Below are 21,466 nucleotides of genomic sequence, written 5' to 3'. Positions count from 1 at the left end.
CAAATGAAAAGGACTGATGCTCTAATAAAGTCATTTCCTATTGCAAGATTTTTCTCTCTCTAGAATGCCTCCGCAAATCTTTTCTTAACAACATTAATTGTGCAGAGTGAAAAATAAAGTGCCAATTCATTTGCTTTTATTTCCCTTTATACCACAGTAAAATATTGAATGTTGCTAATACATATGAAATTAGAACTTATATATTACTATTGAACAATAGAGCATATGGTAAAGGCAAATGACATTAACATCTGCTGTATTCTCACCATCTGCTTCCTTTGGCGCTTTTCCTGTCCAGACCTGCCAACGCTATTTGTTCTCCGTGGGTCTCACGGCATATTAATCAATTCTTATACTTCGTTTTTAGAAACGTCGGACAAAACTATGCACATTAATTGTTACATTTAATATCGTTGTAATACGCAAGTGGTGTTAATATATGTAATAGCTTGTAAATATCTGTATTAGTAGTGAGATCTATTGTCATTGCTAATAATGGGTTAGTTCTCATGTCAAATTGTGAATTATAAGGGATAATGCATGCGCTGCTGGAATTATTGCAGATATTAGAAGTCACCTTTGATTTCTGCGACCTGTATAAAAACACCCTGACTAAAGCTTTGGGCATTGATATAGTCAAAGAACTCTCCTATCACGAGAGATGCTTGAAAATTTTGAGTCAGGTCGAATTTAATTTCACTAGTGTAATGCATGCTTACCTACTTTTGAAGGCAGCTGTCCAGGAGGGGGTCCGTTGAGGAGGGCGTGGCCACGTGTGCTGGGCATTAGGCGCCGCCCCTGTCAATCTTAGGCAATTCTAGCCAATCGCAGCAGGGGGCGGGGCCACAAGGGCACGTTTAGCCCCGCCCCTACCATCTACAACAACGGGGACAGCTGGATCCGGGATTTTTGCCTGCTCTCTTGGGAGTCCGGGAGAACTCCCAAAAATTCGGGAGTCTCCCAGACATTCCGGGAGAGTAGGCAACTATGGTGTAATGGCGACCAACATTTACACGGTACAAATGCAAACTGACCCCGATTTAGATTTGTGGTACAAATTTTGCTGCTCGTGTTCAGAGTTCAAGTTCAACAATCGCATTCGAGATTTGCTTGCAGTTGAGGTTGGCTGTTAGCGTTCGCATTCAATGTTTCACCTTTCAATGCTCATGTTAAAATTAGTGCTTTTATTTTTTGTTTATGCCTGAACACTATTTATATAGGATTTTGAAATAATGTTTTTTTGTTTTTTTACGGTTACATGTGTATCAAGATTGCCATTCACGTTCACTGTCTGCGTTTGATGTTATTATAAATAGTTTAAATGTATCAATTTAAGCTCAAACACATTTCAGATGGTTCATAGTGTACACATTGGCTTGAACGAGCACATGGCGATTCACACATGTGCGAACCGTCTAAGACATGGTGGAACAGTGTGGAATATGGGCGATTCTAGCGAACCTGTTCTACGTTCTTCAATTTAGCTCCTTTTCTTTCTTTCTTTTCAACGACCAGAAATTTCAGCAAATTTTGTCTTTTTGTACATATTCTGCAAACTGTTTCAAGAAACGATACGGGGCTGTTGGTGATTTTCTTCCTATGACTTATAATTTCCTTAAAATCTCTATTACATTTTTGTCACTTTAATAGCCAGGGTTCTATTTATTAATACACTGCAAATCGCAGTGATGCTGTAATTTACCATGCTGGGGCCCTCTGGGAGCCCTGGTGAAGACCCCCTCCACCACAAGGACTTTTTTTCTGTTCATGGGAGCCTAACGCTGCTGGCAAATGGAGGAAGTACTATACGCATTTCGCTTTCTCCCGGGAGGGATCCAGCAACACTGTAGTGTCTGCAGCTGGATCCCAGGGATTATGACCAGTAACGCCATTCTGAGATTTCATTACTCTTCTATTCACAGAGTAATAAATTACCTAATGCTGCTGTTCCCATAGAGTTCCATGGGGCCAGAGGAAAGTGTCTGTAATTAAGTTAATGCCGGAGAAATCTTTAAAACAAAAAGCAGTGAAAGAGCTCAATGGGTAAATGTATCAAGCTGCGATTTTCCGGCAGGTTTGGAAAGTGGAGATGTTGCCTATAGCAGCCGATCAGATTCTAGTTGTCGTTTTGTAGAATGCACTAAATAAATGATAACTAGAATGTGATTGGTTGCTGTAGGCAACATCTCCACTTTCCAAATCCGACGGAAACTCTTAGCTTGATACATTTACCCCCCATTGTTCATACCAGGTATATGTTTAACCCATTTAAGTAGAAGAATTTTATCCAGAGTTAAAACTGGCACTTATAGGGTTGAGCAACTCTGTTTCCTGTGGCGGAAGCTAAAACTCTCACCATTTACAGAAAAATACTATAACTGTCCCTAGGGTATATAAATATTTTCCTAGATGATAATGCAGGTTCACATGGATCTGCCAGCAGGGAGATTTATTTATTGAACATTTTATATAATAAACTATGTATGCCTATATACACATGGAGCCTCAATATACTCCTATTGTACAAAGCTGCAGAAAATGTTGGTTATATAAAAATAATACATTTTATTGTCTTAGTGAGCACTAAAAAAATCACTGTTGTATGTGGACAACTGATTCTCTTCTCCAAAAACTGCTACAATGTATTCAGAGAATATGCAGCAAACAACTTTAAATTTCTTTGCTTTTGTTTCTTTGATTAATTTTAAGCCTATTTTGGAGATCTCCCATCCAGGAGGGGAGATCTCCATGCAGCTTCCTGAGGGCGTGACTACACGAATCGCATCTTTATGCCCCACCCCTGTGCTGAGCATACCAATTTTGTCCAATTACAGCATGGGGCGGGATCAGGATGCCGATATTAGCTCCACCCCTCACCCACTTCACCAATGAACAGAGCAGGATGCAGGAGGTTGCACTACTCTCCCTGGAGTCCGGGGAGAACTCACCATAATTTGTAAATCTCCCGGACATTTTGGGAGAGTAGGCAACTATGAATTTAAGGTGGTTCATTAAACAGTGCTAACTCTCCATCACAAATCAGCTATTATTTCAGTATATTAAATCCTATGTGTTACTGAACTAAATAACATAGCTGACACAAGAGGTCTCATTGTGATTTGCTTGCAGCCCCCTAGGTAAATGTAAATGCTTTATGCAGATTGGTTGGTTGATGCACATGACAAGTGATGTCTTGTAGATTTGAATAAAACTAGTTGACCATCCTTCATTTGTGTGTTGAGTTTCTTTTGTTTTCACTTTGAGTCATTTGATAGTAACTGGGTGATATTGCCTTTGCTGTTTATGACAGATTGTGAAGAGAAGACGTTTTGGAGTTTAGTTGTCTATCCCCTTGAATAGAAATTCCACCGAATATCTTGCATTTACAGTTCCTGAATACAACAATAGTTGTTTTACACTGTCTCGTTTTCCTGTTTTCAGATTCCTCAGCGTAGGCAGCAGCAATTGTGATTTGTAAGATGTTTTGGCCGCATGTCAGTCTCCATTCATTTGATGTATTATTTTTTTTCTTCATTTTGTTTTAAGTCATTTGTAGTTTAGCTGGATGACGGCTGCCATGTAGGGATTTTTTTTTTACTTGGGAAAGTAAAGCTTAGGAGACCTCCCACAGATACAGGGGTGATAGAAAGAATGAATCAATTCATTTTACAGTAATAGACCAGCCCATTCTTACCAGGGGAGTGAGACGGTTTCTTACATTGGTAAATGTATCCACTAACTAGACTGTAGGTAAAAGTCTAGGGGCCTGATTCATTAAGGATCTTAATTTGAGAAACTTCTTATTTCAGTCTCCTGGACAAAACCATGTTACAATGCAAGGGGTGCAAATAAGTATTCTGTTTTGCACATAAGTTAAATACTGTCTGTTTTTTCATGTAGCACACAAATATCAACTTTAAATTTCAGTGTACAAATAAGCTATCAAGTATTTGTGTGCTACATGAAAAAACAGTCAGTTTTTAACTTATGTGCAAAACAGAATACTCATTTGCACCCCTTGCATTGTAACATGGTTTTGTCCAGGAGACTGAAATAAGAAGTTTCTCAAGTTAAGATCCTTAATGAATCAGGCCCTAGATACCTGGCATTCCCTCCAGCTTGAGAGGCTGCAGCATATATATCGCAGTCATCTCATTGTTCTGTTTGTTGCTCAGTCTATTGAGGGTTTCAATTAGTTGCATGTGATTTTGCGCATCTAATGTACGAGAGAACAATTCAATTACAAGACCCGCTGTACTGATCGCGACTGAAAACAGGAGGTGCAAGCAAACATGAGAGAATTGTTCTCTAATACATTACATACACCTGGAAAAACAATAGGCAAGGCTCACACTAAATTCAATGGCTCCCTGAGTCTCAAAGTTAGGTGAAACAATTGTTGGCAGTTCATATGGGGGAATCCTGCACATTGGAAGTTACCTGGATGACCTCATCCTATTACAGTCTATAACCTTTTTAAAAAACGTTCGCTGACTAAACTTTGGTTGCTACCCTGCACCCTGGGAGCACCTTTCCATTGCCACATCCCTTTTTTCTTTATGTATTTGAGCTATTTCTAGATTCACCAACATGATTCATTCCACCACAAAGTTACATTGTTGAAGTAATGAATTGATGTTTAAGATCACCGTGCTCATCAAGTAATTAATTTAGCAAATGTAACTGAAATAGTACATTAAGTGGGATGCACAGAAGGAGAACATTCTGTTTTTGTGACTGGGGACATGTTGGTAATGGTTTAGTTTCCCCCATGAGGAATTACGGGCCCCAGTACAGCAGCTTCTTGGAGCCCCTTACATAGCTGTCAAAGAGGGCATGGCCACACCAGGTTAGTGGTTCCTCCCACTGCACTGACAGGTCAAGCCCCCAGGCCGGCCCGTTCCCTAATCCTTCCTTCCAGCTACCACCTAATTAACTAAACTAATTAACCCATTTTACTGGGAAAATGTCAAAGTTCAAAGCTTTCCAATTGGTGAGGCCCACTCCATTTGGCCAGAGGACATCGGGATTATGGGGGTATGATTGTGCATCGGTATTCATAAATGTCATCCAATGTGTTCTAAGAGCTCAAATAAACAGCAAGGATAATTAATGAAGCTGCTACAACGTGTGAGTACTCCCATTATACAACACAACAGCAATAAATAAAACGTTTCTCCTTCTGATGGGTTGTGCATTTAGGGAAGGGTTGTGCATATAGGGGAGCATTTCCACATTGGCGGGTGGCCACCTAACCTCGCCCCAACCCCAGTAAAACAACCAGATTTTCACATGTGCTCAGAGATAGAAGGGACTGGGCTTTGGGCTATACTTTCAATTTGATGGGGGTTTTTATTAACCAAGCACACTTTGTACAGGAAAAGCACATTTGTATGCACATAAATATAACTGTAATAAAGATACTCAAATGTATATTAAAATGTACAAATGTGTCACATATAATAAATACTAAAATCCCACAAATGGTCCCTCAGTGGTCAAACAAGTGCATTTGCACAAAATTAAATATGCTTTGGCCGTGAGTAAGTGACCCTTTGGGAATGTAGAGACGGGGATCTTTTGCTGGCCTAATGCAATCAGAGTTTTTGAAAGCAAATTCCAATTATGATTCCTAGAACATAAATGAATAAAAAAATACTTTTAAAAAGACTTCAGTATAAATTCTATTTTAGGTTACAGTATGTGAAACTGATTGAAGTTAACACATCATGCTTAGTGAGGATCGCACATCATGCTATGTGATAATTACACATTATTTGGGGTTACCACCCACTCGTTGCCTGACAGCACTGGTGGTCACGTTTTTAAGTCTGTATGTTTGTTTTGCTTGGGGTTTCCTCCTACACAGTCCAAAAACATATTAGTAAGTTAATTGACTTCAGACAAAAGTGAACCATAGTGTGTATGTGTGTTAGGGATCTAAGACTGTACTCCAATGGGGCAGGGACTGATGTGAGTGATACCCAGGGCCGGATTAAGGGAATGGAGGCCCCTGGGCTAAGGGGCCCTCCATTCCCCGCGAGGCCCCCAATGTGAGCCGTCCGCCGCCCCCCACCCCCCGCGAGAACCCCCCCAAGCACTTACCTGTCAGTGCAGTCCTCCGTCCCGGCGCGCTGTAAGCTCCTTACTGAGGAGATCTCGCGAGAGTTCATGAACTCTCGCGAGATATCCTCAGTAAGCAGACTACAGCGCGCCGGGACGGAGGACTGCACTGATAGTACTCAGCAGCATCGATCGGGCCGGGGGCGCCCCCGCCCCCGACCGATCAATAATGCTGCTGATGAGTTTGAAGGGCCCCCTGGATGCCCGAGGCCCCTGGGCTATAGCCCAGTTAGACCTCGGGTTAATCCGGCCCTGGTGATACCATAGAATAGCAGCTGAGCATGCCCAAGATGGCCGCCTCACTTTCTGCAACAATGTAAAGTGCTTTGAGTCCAATTGAGTAAAGGTGCTAAATAAAAAAAGAGTTATTATTATGATCTATACATCAGACTCACAAGATGGATAATTTTGGTGGAAAGATGAGCACAGTGATTCTGTGTGTATGTGTAGAAACAGTGATGCTTATTTTACTAATGTTGCTCAAGGTGCAAATCTTCACTGAACCTATAGCAACCAATCAAATGTTTGCTTTTATTATTTTACCTGCACTAGACTGCTAACAGCTAAATGCTAATTGGTTGCTTTGTTTTAGTGATACACTCCTGGAATGTCCGGGGGACTCACTCGTGAGAGAGGAACAAGCTCCAGCATGTTGCCCACTTCCCTAATGAACTGAGTGGGCAATGATGACACAATTTGCTGCTGTGATTATATAAATCGCGATGCCACGGCACCAGACTTGTCACTAGGCCTCCCGTAATGCAGGTTAAGAAAAGTTGCCAAGTATTGCTTTTAGTGCAGATTATCACTACTGAGCACTATTAGTAAATGGTTCTCAGTGTGTTTTTAAAGTCCAAAGTGCCCTCTTGATAGTTTGAAATTCTGTGGTATATGATAACCTAATCCAGGATACCGAACAAGGAAATGTGTACATGGTCAGCCAATCAATGTTTAAGAACAGGGGCACTATTTGACAAATAGTAGCAGATTTATTTCGGCAGGAGGTGTCGCTATGTGTCTCCAGAACAGTCCGAGAAGACACATCGCCTCAACGTTTTTTCTCATATCTCAAACAATTTTCCCTGGCATCTCATAGAGATGGCCGTCGGCACCTTCAGACCATTTGAATCTGCCCCATATTGTCAAAGCAATTGGTAGAACCTGCGACTTGTAACAGTTGCCAAGTGTGTATCGGAACATCAGTGGCATTAGTCATGGCATCATTGGCATTAGTCATCCAACCATGTTATGTATTGGCAGGTATTAGTAATGTCTATATAGATTGATGGCATCTTTCAATGTCTGTTACTTTTTTTTTAAATAATAATGCATAACTTTATCAAATTGTTTCTGTGGTGACAGCGAGGCAGCCTGGGACCTGAATAACTTACAGAGATTACATTGCATGACTGAACAGTGATTGCATGTATTAAAAATATATGGTCAACAGCAGTTGTCATATGTTTTACCTCTGTGGTGGAGACATTCAGTCCTGCAGTCAGTCTTCATTTATTTCTGCTTTTTGGGTCGAGTGCCTTCAATATAGTTTGAGAATTTCATTAAAATGGGACAGCATATCAGCTCAGGAAATTTATAGAAATGTGAAGTCTGCATGAAATGACATAAAATTCATGGATTTTAAATCATTCTTGGCAGATAAACATAACTTGAGAATGAACATTTAAAGATCTGCTTGTGACTGCATATGCTTTAAGTCTTCATAGTGTTAAACCCTTGTCATGCTTTTATAACCAGGACAGTTTGTTTGAATGCAAGGTGTGTCTGGATGTATGTATATGTGTGTGCGCATATATATATATATTAGATAGATAGATAGATAGATAGATAGATACAGTAGTGGAAGTGGGGGTGTATATGGTGATATGCCATACCACCACGTCTCCTATGGCCTTCCTTCTAAAACTATAAATTCCAATCACTTACATTCCCATTACATTTTCCATACCACCCCTCAAAATTTCCATACCACAACTTCTAAATTTAATATATATATATATTATATATATATATATATATATATATATATATATATATATATATATATATATATATATATATAATACTGCCACTGCAGGGGATGCAGCCTGAGATTTGGTGCATGGGCAGCACCATGCCTAGTGGTTAGCACTTCTGCCTCACAGCACTGGGATCATGCGTTCGATTCCTGACCATGGCCTTATCTGTGTGGAGTTTGTATGTTCTCCCTGTGTTTGCGTGGGTTTCCTCCAGGGGCTCCGGTTTCCTCCCACACTCCAAAAACATACTGGTAGGTTAATTGGCTGCTATCAAAATTGACCCAAGTCTCTCTCTCTCCCTGTCTGTGTGTGTGTATGTTAGGGATTTTAGTTTGTAAAGACTAAGCTCCAATGGGGCATGGACTGATGTAAATGAGTTCTCTGTACAGCGCTGTGGAATTAGTGGCGCTATATAAATAACTGATGATGATGATGATGATGGGCAGCCATGACCTGTTAGGAGCTTCATTGCTTATACACTAGGTATTTTCTGAGTGTGCCTGGACCAGTGTATGTGCAGTGAAGGCCAGTTTGGAGTGTTGGGGTGTTGGGGGGGTGGCAAGTCATAGCTAGGCCCTCCTCCAAATATTACTATGTGTCCTGATCGAGGCACAAACTGTGCGTGTGCCGGCATTCAGTCGTGTCAATAAGAAAGTACATCCTCTTTCACATCTGTGAGTCTCCTTATCAGCACATAATTAGCGATTATCTATCACAAGATATTTGTTGGCAGTGTAGGGACTTTAAAGGGCTCTAAACTCCCATAATAAAAATAATCAATTAGTTTTTACAAAGAATATTTAAATTAAATATCTTAAATACCTATGGACGTGTGATCATTTCAAGGTAATATATTATGCAGTCATTGACATTTACTGTGTCTAAGCTTTAGTTGGAGATGCAATTTAATCTGAAAAAGATCCATCAAATGGTGAGAATGAGGCATTCAAATATTAGCAACATGAAAGGGCATTCAAATTCAATCACATTCAAAAGTCTCTCCTCTGTTTTCACATCCATAAATTACCTGCTAAATGAATTAGTCTCTTTAATTGCTAGTAAGTGCACATAAGCTCCTCTGCAGCCGTTCTCCTACTAGATAAATTATACATTGATATCCAAAAGTTTATAGACTAAATATAGATGTGCACTAAATTATAAAGCATAGGTATGCTCCTCATTTACAGCCAATCAGTCTACTAAATAATCTGTAAAATTATATACTCGTTTTACTTTAAATAGCATGTAATCCTACTGTTGGGCATTAACATATTTTAGCAACTCTGTATAATTTAAGTAAATAATGTATTAAACAAAACACATCCAGCATGCTAGCGGCTGGCAGTTTCTATGTAGGACACATTAGAACATTTCTTTTAAAGTTCTTGAGAGCTTTATTCTTTGTATGATGTTTATGTTACTGTGTATGCTGGCGAAGGCAGACAGATTGTTTGTTGGACATATGTTAGATATGCAGATGTGGTCCTTTGCTAGACAACAGTGTGTCCAGCCAGGAACAGCCTAGAGTTTACAGCTAATCCGGAAATGGAGGAAGTGAAACATACTAATTGATCATTTAAATCCCCATGGCTTTATAAATACGAGACAACCTAATACAGTAATATTTATGTAAATGAGAGCAGATCTAGTCTTGTTTTTTTTTTTTTATCAACCACGATAAGAACACAAGTTGATTTGTTGTTTGGATATTCTGTGTAAGCTCGAATGCTAAAGGTTTCATGGTAAAGTGACGTATGTGGAAGGCTGGCTATTTGCCAAGTGTATCAAGGATCAAGTGGGATCTACGGTTTTACAGCAGACGTCAACGGGATGAACTACATAGGCAGAGTTCTTCCTGTCTTACATTTTAGGCTCTGTGAATTACTGCTTGATCAGTGTCACTGTGTGAACAAGTCACATCTTTCCAAACCACCCTGTAGAAGTCAGTTACTTGGGTAGGATAGACCACAACTAGTGTAGAAGCCAGTGAACACGACTAGAAGGGAAGAGGTTTACCTGCTGAGATCGATAACTTCATCAGATCACAGCACTGTACATGTTTAGACTAAGTGACATCCTGGCTTTTTGTTTGCGTAGTTTTGAGTGATAGGCTTGTTGTTCCTTTTTAATAGGTGGGGATTCACTTTTGTAATGAATGATGAGTTTTATGTAAAGAATAGGGGCCACTTGAATCCCACTTCATGACACCTATGATCCTGTGCTGTCACTCAGAGTAGCTGCGGACACATCAATACACTAAGCTTTGTTACAATGCAGAATTCATTTATTTTTCATTTATGGGACCAGAGAGGATTATTTTCCATTGTGAGCTTAAATTGTCAACTGCCTTGATGGAGTTTTGTTTTGTCTGGATCAACACTACTATATCTTGAATTTTCTTTCAACCTTAATGATGTATGTAACTATTAAATACACAGCTCTTTTAAAAATATATGCAATTACTACTATGCACTACTCCATACTTGCCTACTCTCTCGGATTTTCCGGGAGGCTCCCAAATTTCGGCACTCCCAGAAGAGTAGGCAACCTCCTGGTCACTTGTGGAGGTGGGGCTTAATGCCAGAATCGCGTCATTAAGCCCCACCCCCGCTATTCAATGCCGTGAGTTTGGGCTATTTAAATAGTAGGGGGTGTGGATATGGTGACGTGATGGTGTCACCATGCCCCCTTACACTTGTCACATGACCTGTCCTCCGGGATCTCCCGAAGCACAAAAGTTGGCAAGTATGCACTAATCTGATGCATGTTCAGTACTATGCACTAATCTGATGCATGTTCAGTACTATGCACTAATCTGATGCATGTTCAGTACTATGCACTAATCTGATGCATGTTCAGTACTATGCACTAATCTGATGCATGTTCAGTACTATGCACTAATCTGATGCATGTTCAGTACTATGCACTAATCTGATGCATGTTCAGTACTATGCACTAATCTGATGCATGTTCAGTACTATGCACTACTCTGATGCATGCTCAGTACTATGCACTATTCTAATGCATGATTCACTACTATGCACTACTCTGATAAATATTCACTACTCTAATGCATGATTTACTTGTTTATAATCTTACTCTTCCATTTCCTATTGCCAGGATGATCTATCACACGGCAAGCTCACCATTTCACGCAAGATACGCCAAGCAAACTGGCATAGTACTCCCTCTGCGTCAGCCCCTATATTTGTAAATATACATTGTACAGAATATATAGTATTGGGATAGTGAGGTTTTATTTGTTCTTCAGTGTGGTGGAGTAGGGATTGGACTGGGAATATTTAAGACCAAATTCCACTGGTGAAACGTGCAAAATTTCATTCTCAAATACTGAGTGAAGTCAATATTTCCAGGAATGTTTATGCAAATTTTCCTCATCTCTGCTTACATGATATTTGCTTATTATTGTTATTATTACCATTTATTTATATAGCACCACTAATTCACATCAGTCCCTGCTCCATTGGGGCTTACCATCTAAATTCCCTAAAATACACAGAGAGAGAGAGAGAGAGAGAGAGAGAGAGAGAGCGAGCGAGACTAGGGTCAATTTCAGGCGCGGGCTGGCTTAGTATAACCCGGGGGTCACACAGGCGGCCGCATCACATGACACGCGATGCGGCCGCATCCAATGACACGGCCGCATCGCGTGTCATGTGATGCGACCGCCTGTGCGCTGACGCTGACGCATCTCGTGTCATGAGATGCGGCCGCGGGACAAAATGAGGTGATTTTTAATCGCAGGAGCAGCCGGCCGGCCTTCCGGCCGACCTTAAAAGCGCTGAAACCGAGCGGCCCGGGGGACCGATGCCCCCCTGCCACCCGGGCCAGCCCGCCCCAGGTCAATTTTGATAGCAGCCAATTAACCTACCATTATGTTTTGGGAGTGTGGGGGAAAACCGGAGCAGCCGGAGGAAACCCACGCAAACACACACAAACACACACACACACGCACACACACAGTCAGACAGACAGACAGACAGACAGACAGACAGACACAGACAGACAGACACACTAGGGTCAATTTGTTAGCAGCCAATTAACCTACCAGTATGTTTTTGGAGTGTGGGAGGAAACCGGAGCACCCGGAGGAAACCCACGAAAACACAGGGAGAACATACAAGCTCCTTACAGATAAGGCCGTGGTCGGGAATTGAACTCATGACCCCAGTGCTGTAAGGCAGAAGTGCTAACCACTTAGCTTATAGAACCAATATTTTCCTGGACAGCAAGGACATTTTCCTTTTATCCAAGAATTATTCCATTTTTAGCTTGCAAAATTGTTTTCTTAGAAATACTCTGCAGCCGTTTTAAACTAGTGACCAGAAATAACTCACAAGGCTAACTGGGAACGCAACTGTAACTTAGTTATAAATGCAAAATAATTGCAGAGGTTCATTTTATTGCAAAATAAAACAAAAAAATCCATCACTTTAACCAGCTACAGAATGTCATTGTGTATTATATTTTAAAAACGTATTAGAAGTTTGGAAGCAGTAAGTAATTTTGCAGTTTGGATTCTTTGACAAACATAGGTGTTTTTCTTACTGTTCTTTTAAATAATTCACTTTTTGTTTGTATGGCCCTAAGGAAGACTTTGAAAGTGTTATAAATAAGTTATATTAGCACCACACTAATTATATTCATGGATCTGGATACTTGCATTGACTGTCTCATGGGGAACCAGCATTTTTTTTTTCCTAGTTATTATGGAATGCTAAATATTACTATGATGTATCAATTCTATAACAGGATGTGTGAAGACTTAGCCCCAGCATCTGCTACCTCCATCCACCTTCAGCTGCACAGCAATGTATTTAAAAGGCCAAACATATGGGAAAGCATGGGAAGTTGCATATGTACTTGTGAATGTTGCAAAATGTATTTTAACCTTGGGTCTACTTACTGCTTAGGTTTATTGGACTTGATTATGAATGTCTGAGTATTTCAGTAAAAGCATGAAGATCATCTTTGCCCCTCTATGATATTAGTAATGAGAATGACAAATGCCTATTTTAATTAAACATTAAAATAACAAGAGTAAGATTAAAACTATCCACCTAAGGATAGCACCCTAATTGTAAATCCAAAGGCACACACACACACTCACACACACACACACACACACACACACACACACACACACTCATACACACACACTCATACACACACTCACACACACACACACACTCATATACACACACACACACACACACTTATACACACACACACACACTCATACACACACACACACACACACACTCATATACACACACACACACATATCTATTTAATGTACTTTACTGACTGGTTGCATTCCGCTCACTCAGCAACTTCAAACTTATGACAGTAATCTAATGTGGTTTGAACAATATAGGAATAACATTTGCTGAAGATGGTCCTTTTTGTAAGTTTACCTCTTCTAATTCTTTAATTTCCTCCTTTTGTAGGACGGATATTTTTCTCACCGGCCGAAAGAGAAAATGCGGACCGACAGCAATAATGAGAATTCCGTCCCAAAAGACTTTGAAAATATTGATAACAGCAACTTTGCTCCAAGGACTCAAAGGCATAAGCACCAAACAGAACTGGGGAAAAAACCTCTTAGCAAACAGAAAGAACATTTAAAAAGGAAATTAGCACTAGAGGAAAAAGTCAAAGAAAACTCACTGCTGGGGAAAAATTCCAATGAAGTTTTACACTACGTGGGTAACCCTTCCAAGAATCTCAGCACTAACAGCCTCAAGGATGAATATAAAAGCACTAAACTGCACCATACCAAGAAGACTGGCAATAGCTCCCCTGAAATCGGGAAGTACGAGCTGCCCCCAAAATGTGAGATTACTGGCAAGGAAGCAATATCGGCACTTTCCCGGGCCAAGTCAAAACAGTGTCGCCAAGAGATTGCCGAGGTCTATTGTCAACACAAGCAGGCAAAGCTGATGCCGGAGAAAGTAACACGACTGTGTCCTCTGGAAGGTAAATTTACATATTTTAAAACTGTTTATGTTGATAAAATTTCCCTATATTATAAAAGAAACAAACAGATAAACCATTGTTCTTTTAGCCAGACAGTGTTGTCAGGTGCCTATGGTGGAGTGTGGGGATCATGCAGCCGGGATCTAGCTTACTCGCCCTGATATACAGTAGTATGTGGGTTGGTGAGGCTAAATCAACTGTGCATTTACATGAACGCTTGACCGGCAAGCGGCACGTGGCTAATAGAATCCGGTTCCATTTATCACAATGTACATTATTAATACTTTAAATATATTGCATTTAAAAATAAAAAAAAAATTAATATAGGAAAAAGGAGAAAGCAAACCAAGTCAAGAAGCTATTGCTCCCATCTGGAGCCAGTCATACTTCCCAATTTTACTCCTTCCCCCCACGGGAGATCCCAGAGAGGAGGTCAAGTGGCCAGTGTGAGGGGGAGTGGTGCCGCGATCGGGTCATTGATCGTGGGGCAGGACCAAACTGTTGTGATTCCCTGCGAAACGCGTAATCAAGACTCGCATATTGCCCACTTCACTAGGAAGTAGGCAGGGAGGCCTGCTCTCCTCGGGAGCACTAACCGGCATTCCAGGAGAGTAGACAGGTTTGGTGCCAATCTTTGGGGTAATGTCTATAAATGCCACCCTTCACCTGTCTCTGTAAAAAGTTACTATGGCTTAATGTCTACATCATCTTGACCATCCCTGACATGATTTTCATATGCAATTTTGAAGGTATATGGCATGTACTAAACTTAGTTAATAAAGCATTTACTGAATCATTTAAATTAAATTTGTTCATGTTTTATGCATTTCTGTAGGTCTAGTGCTCAGACGTAGGCTGGCTTGTCCGATAGACATGGCTTTTTCTGCGGCTCACAAATTAGCCTGTGTCCGCTTTACATAAACAGGTTTCTTATTTATGGTAGCAAAAAAACAGCAGTGATAATAGCAATAATAATGATATATTATCTTATTACAATCCTTGTATTATTCCTAAACACTGTGCAATAAGCAGTCACCTGAGCTCATTTTCTATTTCCTCTCATTATTACTAATCATTAGCTTTAGAATTATGTCTAATTCTACTGCATCACCCGACACCCCCCCCCCCCCCCCCCATCATCCCCCTCACTGACACCCATGGAGCTCAGGAACTGCATGCTGAAACGGTTTTCACCTGGGCTCCTCCACTTTTGGTGCTCCCCTCTCATGTTTTCTGCTCACGCATTAAAATGGAATCAGAGGAATTTAAGACTTGAAGGATCAATAAGAAACTGCCATAACTGTGATTTCACCTTTCTATTGGTCCACACAGCCACACACCTTTCTGCAGCCTCCAGCATTCATCCGGGGCTCTGAGACAAGCTGTTGAGTCTTTGAGAAAACGTCATGAAGCATCCCCTGGGCTCCGTGAAGGGAGGGCTGTGTAGGGGCTGGCCAGTAAATTTTAGCTCAGTGACCCAGCCCAAGGTAGCTCACTATGGACCAGCCTAGGGAGCAAGTGCCCCCCTTCACCCCAGCCGGCCCCTTGTACTGTGTAGCGTGAATTTATCATGCAACTTAGCAGTGCATCTTGCAGGCATCAAATAACGTTTGTATTCTGTTTTTTTTGCGTGCCGAATGTAGTAAACACAGTTTTCTGTACCCAAGTCCTAAAAACCATGACAAAATTAATTTAAAAAAAAGTGAAATTATTTAAATCAAGGGTTTTTTACATAGACCTTGATCTCCCCAAGCAATTCATCTGTCCAAAAGGAAATTTAAAGAGTAATGCGATTGAATGCATGCTTCATCTGTCCAATGACATCAGTAACATCCCACGTAACCTTTCAAATTTCTCCTGGGACCCTAAGAAGATCAATACAATATGTTTACTAATGCCATTTTTTTTTTTAAATATATATATTTTTGTTTAATTTTTTAAACACCACAAACTTATAATATATATTTTTTTTAATAAAAATGTTTTCTATTAATCTCTAGGTATAATGTCTACTTATTACTCTAAACGAAAGGTAATTTGCAGTATGAAAAACATTATTTAAGCATTAAAGTTGTACTCTAATTTTGTCAGCTGAACAGAAATCATTGTACAGAATTTGACCTGCAATTCTACTGGTTTCTTTATGATTAACCCGTCTCAAGAGAGCTATTCTAAAGTAAAATAATATCATCATTGTTTTAGAAGAATAGAGACATTGATTTCCCCCTGAGAGAGCTTTCATAGGTCAGAACAGCCATGTCTCCAAACAGAGCAGACATACTCTGTTCCCCAGTGAGCACTCTTCTGGGGATGAGTCACCGTGATTGGCAGATGGATGATCCTCACACACAAGCTCATCAAATGTACTAACTTGCTCTGCAACGTAAATCCTTTAAAAGAAGTCTTAGCTAATTGTATAATGTCAGTCTTCATTTGGTTAAAGAATGTACTTAACTAATTAGTTAACCATGAGTTAAAGGGATATGATCAGGAATGCAATGCAATTTGTGCTTGGCTTTGTTATTTACTTTAAACTGAGTAATGTGAATTGTTGTGCAACATGCATTGCTTATCTACAAGTGTGAACAAGTATACCTCCAGGGGCGCATGCAGGGGGGGTTTCTCGTTCTCCAGAAACCCCTCCCCTCTGCGAAGAACAGTGTCCATACATAGCGGCACTGTACTATATAGTAGACGCGGTGCTGTCAAAGAAGCGTTCGTGGCAGCTTTCTCTCTATGTTTTTTTTGGGGGGGGAAACCCACCCTTAAAAATCCTGCGTGCGCCCCTGACCTTATAGTTCATATGTCCAAAATTCTGTCATTGTTGTATGGTGACCTCCCCTTTTGAAAGCTAGCAGAGTGTTTGCGTTTAAACTGTTTCCATTGTCAGTGCCAAAGATGTAGCAGCGCTAGCAAGAAGGGCTCTCCCAAACTGCGCAGCTCCCTGGCATGGGACCCCTATGGTACTGCTAGAAGGTGCGAGAGGGGATGCTATGTTGTAATAACGATTTTAGTGGTCAGTCTGTATCATGTATCATTAGCAATTAAAACATATGGGGGCCTATTTCATGCCCGGACTTAAGTCAGTTTACGTGCTGTATCTTACGTGAAATAGCCCTGCGCATGCTCAGAAACAGATATTACGCCAGTGAATGCAATTGCATCCAATTTATGTCCAAAATCAAATGACACTTCCGACTGCCTAGAACTTGAAGGGTGGAAAGGGGGCGTGAAGGTGCGGATGCCCGTAGGCAATGTTCAGTAAGGTGGTGCAGATCAAATTTAAAAAGACTTTTATTTACGGTGCACATTAAGAACACATTATATATATGTATTTCATGTAAAAACCAAAAAATTTCAACTTGTATTTTTATTGATGATTATGGTATTAAGAGTTGTTAGTTTATTTAATAGATTTTTTTTTTACATACGTTATGATGGGACTTTATATTGCACATATGCATGCTGCGTATCCTGCAGTGTGTTCTGTATGCATACGGCAAGTAAGGTATAGTCTGAGCCAGAGCCGTAACGACGGCGGTGCGGGCGGTGCGACCGCCCAGGGCGCAAGCCCAAGGGGGCGCAGCCGCCCGTTAGCTGCCTCTGTGCCCAGAAGAAACCACGCTCTAATCCAAGCAACAATTCATTCAGGGCATCAGAAGCAGTTCAGTGGAACGCATGTGCGTTCCACCGAAAGCAGGAAGTTCGGCATTTGCAGTTCCACTGCTTCTAATGCCGGGAATGAATTGTAACCTCCCGGATACATAACTTACCAAAGTGTCCCCTGTATATCCCACACGGTAAGGTTGTGACTTTTGTAGATCTTTGTTACAGATCAGTGATAGGAAACGGAGGGTAGTGGAGGGGGCTGTATGTGCCTGGAATCTCCCCTCCAGACAGGATTTAGAGAGCAAAATATGAAGTTGCACTGACTTTCTTATAGAGGATTTGTCTCCAATGCTTGCTACTGATAGTAAATGTAGAAGTTAGCAGATTATATACATCCAATATGATTCAGATTGTTTTGGTGAAAGGAAAATTTGATTTCCACCTCTATAAAAATCATGTATTCTCCTCTATAAAATATCCTGTTTTTGCTTCTGTCAGTGCCTTTATGATTAAGATCTCTCATGAGACAATGTCCTTTGATTTTCCATCTGTCTTCTAATATCAATAATTTGGTTTGTACTTTAATATAGAACCAGTGCCATATATCTATATAGATATAAATATATATACATGCATTTAGCTTTTCATGCATTTGCAAATATGTGTAACAGAATTTTTTCAGTAAAGTGCCAACCACACCCCCAAATTAGGCTGGCCACACCCACTCGGCAAATGTCACGCCCACTTAGATGGAGGGCGCCGGTGTCCTGTCTCGCCCAGGGCACTAAAATGTCTAGTTACGGCACTGGTCTGAGCATACTTATACCATAGTCAAATGGAAACAATTTGCACTTGACTATGGACTAATGTGCGTGCAAGCCATGTCCAGTTTTTTTTAAATTCAAGTTGCATTCACATTGTGTTCAACGATTAATTAGGCCCATGGTGTCCATTTTGCAATTTTTAAATATTTAATAAATAAAAATATAAATTATGAATTATCATAAATGCTTAAAATTAATTCCCACAAACATAAATGGTTATAGATTCAAAAACAATGTGCTTCTTTTTTTCTAAATCACACTTATCTTGCTGATGTTTTATAATAGATGAGTAGGACAGACGTTATTCCTACCATTGTCTCATTGTACACTCTTTATTATAGGGATATTAAACCTAATGTCAATTTCAAGTTAAACCAGTATGACCAATTTAATGGGCCTGTTTCATTAAGGAAAGTAAAGCGAAAAAAAAACAAAAACGAGTAACTTTGCACCTGGGCAAAACCATGTTGCATTGGAGGGGGAGCTAAATTTAAAATGTGGGGACAGATTTATAGTTGGGAAAGGGCATGACATAGGTCAACTTTAAATTTCAGTGTAAAAATAAAGCTGACAAGTATTTGTGTGCTACATGAAAAAGCAGCCAGTATTTAACTTATGTGCAAAATAATAAACTAATTTGCACCCCTTGCATTGTAACATGGTTTTGTCCAGGGGAAAACTTACTCATTTTTTTGCCTTACTTCCCTTAATAAATCAGGCCCAATATGTTTAATATTGTTACAAAGAAACCAATGCTAAGTGTAATCTGACTTTTGTAATTAGCCTTAGAGGCATCTCTACAATAGTCAAGCTTAGGAAGTCTGCTGTGCTTAGAAACACGTCAGTGACACATTACAGTCTACTCACATACAGTATATCTATAGATCTGGTATTTTAATGCTCACCTATAATATTAGCCTATCATTGCACAAGCCTCTTTGTCACTGGTGATTGGTTTACTACAGTACCTTATGAAGTTTGCTTGAATCAAAGGTCTTGCAGCTTAGTTGTACAGAAGCTTTCTGCCCTGTGTTAGATTATATAATGAGACAAATACAAACGTGTTATGTGAATCACTATACAACATTAATAAACAGAGTAAATATTCATTCATTCCCCCTGGTAGATATTCGGGCGGTTAAATCTGGTGATGATTTGCATACTGTTAATTTTGAGTGAGGTTATAATGTAAGGAGGAGAGGGGGGTTATTATTAGTTCTTAACATACATTATGTTTTCACAGGAGAGGGATTGTCCTAGATGCAAGTAATCATTTTTGGGCATAGCAAATCTTCAGTACACATTACTTATTTAATATTACTTTGAAATATATAAAAAAACATTTGGTTGTCGTACTGGTGACCCTTTAAAAAAAAATGTGGCCCTTTAGGGTGTTTCTGTGGACCTCCAACTTTCCTGAGATCCCCTTAGCCTCTATTGTGGCACACCTTTACGCTAGATGATGATGATGGCAGGTAGAGCACAGTAGAAGCTTAAATAGAGTTTCTACCGAAAGGGACACGTTTTTCTTTATATAGAAGTGTGCTTACACCTACTTTTGATATGTGCCCTCAGGGAGATGTGCAGGACAGGTATAACAATAAGTTTTGTGTGTGAGTTGTTGACTCTTCCAGTGGACGTGGCATGGCGTATGACATTGTCATTTGGTCACCTAGATCTTGACACTGTCCCAGGAAAATATTGCCCCTGTGACAGAGGGATGCTGGACAAGTGAAGATGGGCATCAGGATCCAACACAAGGCAGGGGCGGATCTAGACTTTATTTTTGGGGGGGCGATTTTGCATAACCACGCCACTCCTTTGCTCTGATTGGCTGGCTCGCGATTGGCCCCGCCCCCTCCCGCTGTGATCGCCGGCTGGGACCACTCTGATTGGCTGGCCCACATTTAGCCCCGCCCCCCGCTCACGCTTAGCCCTACCCCTCCCGTTTTGATCGGCGGCTGGGACCTAGCTTTTTGCTGCTAGGGGGGCGAATGCCCCGATCGCCCCCACGCCCCCCCTGGATCCGCCACTGACACAAGGGCAGTTGGGCAAGAATGCCACATTTTTACTATGACAAGTGACATCATTATTTGGTAACACTTCCAGCCTATAAACAGACTTCTTAGAAAAGTCTTTGGGGTATATTTACTAAACTGCGGGTTTGGAAAAGTGGAGATGTTGCCTTTAGCAACCAATCAGATTCTAGCTGTCATTTATTTACTGCATTCTACAAAATGACAGCTAGAATCTGATTGGTTGCTATAGCCAACATCTCCACTTTTCAAACCCGCAGTTTAGTAAATCCAGCCCTTTGACTTTTTTTTCTACTCTTCGAATTTCCTCCAAATAGAAGTAATCATTTTAAATGAATTTGCCGACATCTGCACTAATTTGCGGTAGTAGATCATGGTGGAGGTGTAACAGACATGATCAAGGTGTTTAGTATGCCGAGTCATATACAGTCTTGCACAACCTTGTAGAGAGAAAGATTTGCTGTCTGTTTGCTGCCGAAGCCTGAACTTTAAATATTTATGCATTAGGTTAACAGATTCATTTATTATGTGTGTGTACACTTTCATAGCGCTCTGACTTCCATAGAGATATCATCCTCTGTGCAATTCTCCTGCATGTAGCTGTACTTGAAAGCTGCAAAGCTGCTAAATGCAAGCATCAATCAAAATAAACAATTCCAGTTGGCTTGTCATAAATTCCTAGTGAGCCAGTCACATCTGCTGCTATCAATAGGAATTATATTCTACAAGCTTTCTGTTTTTATTTGTTGAGGCTTTTTTCTTTTTTTTTACCAATAATTATTTGGGGTATTATACATCTTTAATAGACTGTGACTATGTAAAGTGTTGTAAGCAGGAT

At 40.4% G+C, this 21,466-nt stretch overlaps 1 protein-coding gene across 1 annotated transcript in view; it reads left to right on the top strand.

The window, feature by feature from the left end:
* XYLT1 (xylosyltransferase 1) overlaps positions 1-21,466 on the top strand; it is a 253,315-nt gene that overhangs the window by 108,041 nt on the left and 123,808 nt on the right. Inside the window, exon 2 of the mRNA XM_075179751.1 lies at positions 13,631-14,159. Coding sequence (XP_075035852.1) covers positions 13,631-14,159 — 529 coding nt within the window. The remainder of the gene's footprint in view (positions 1-13,630; positions 14,160-21,466) is intronic.

Source organism: Mixophyes fleayi, chromosome 7 (assembly GCF_038048845.1).
Source record: "Mixophyes fleayi isolate aMixFle1 chromosome 7, aMixFle1.hap1, whole genome shotgun sequence".
Lineage (NCBI taxonomy): Eukaryota > Metazoa > Chordata > Amphibia > Anura > Limnodynastidae > Mixophyes > Mixophyes fleayi.
Note: the sequence above shows the minus strand (reverse complement) of the source record. Positions and strands in the feature narration are given on the sequence as shown.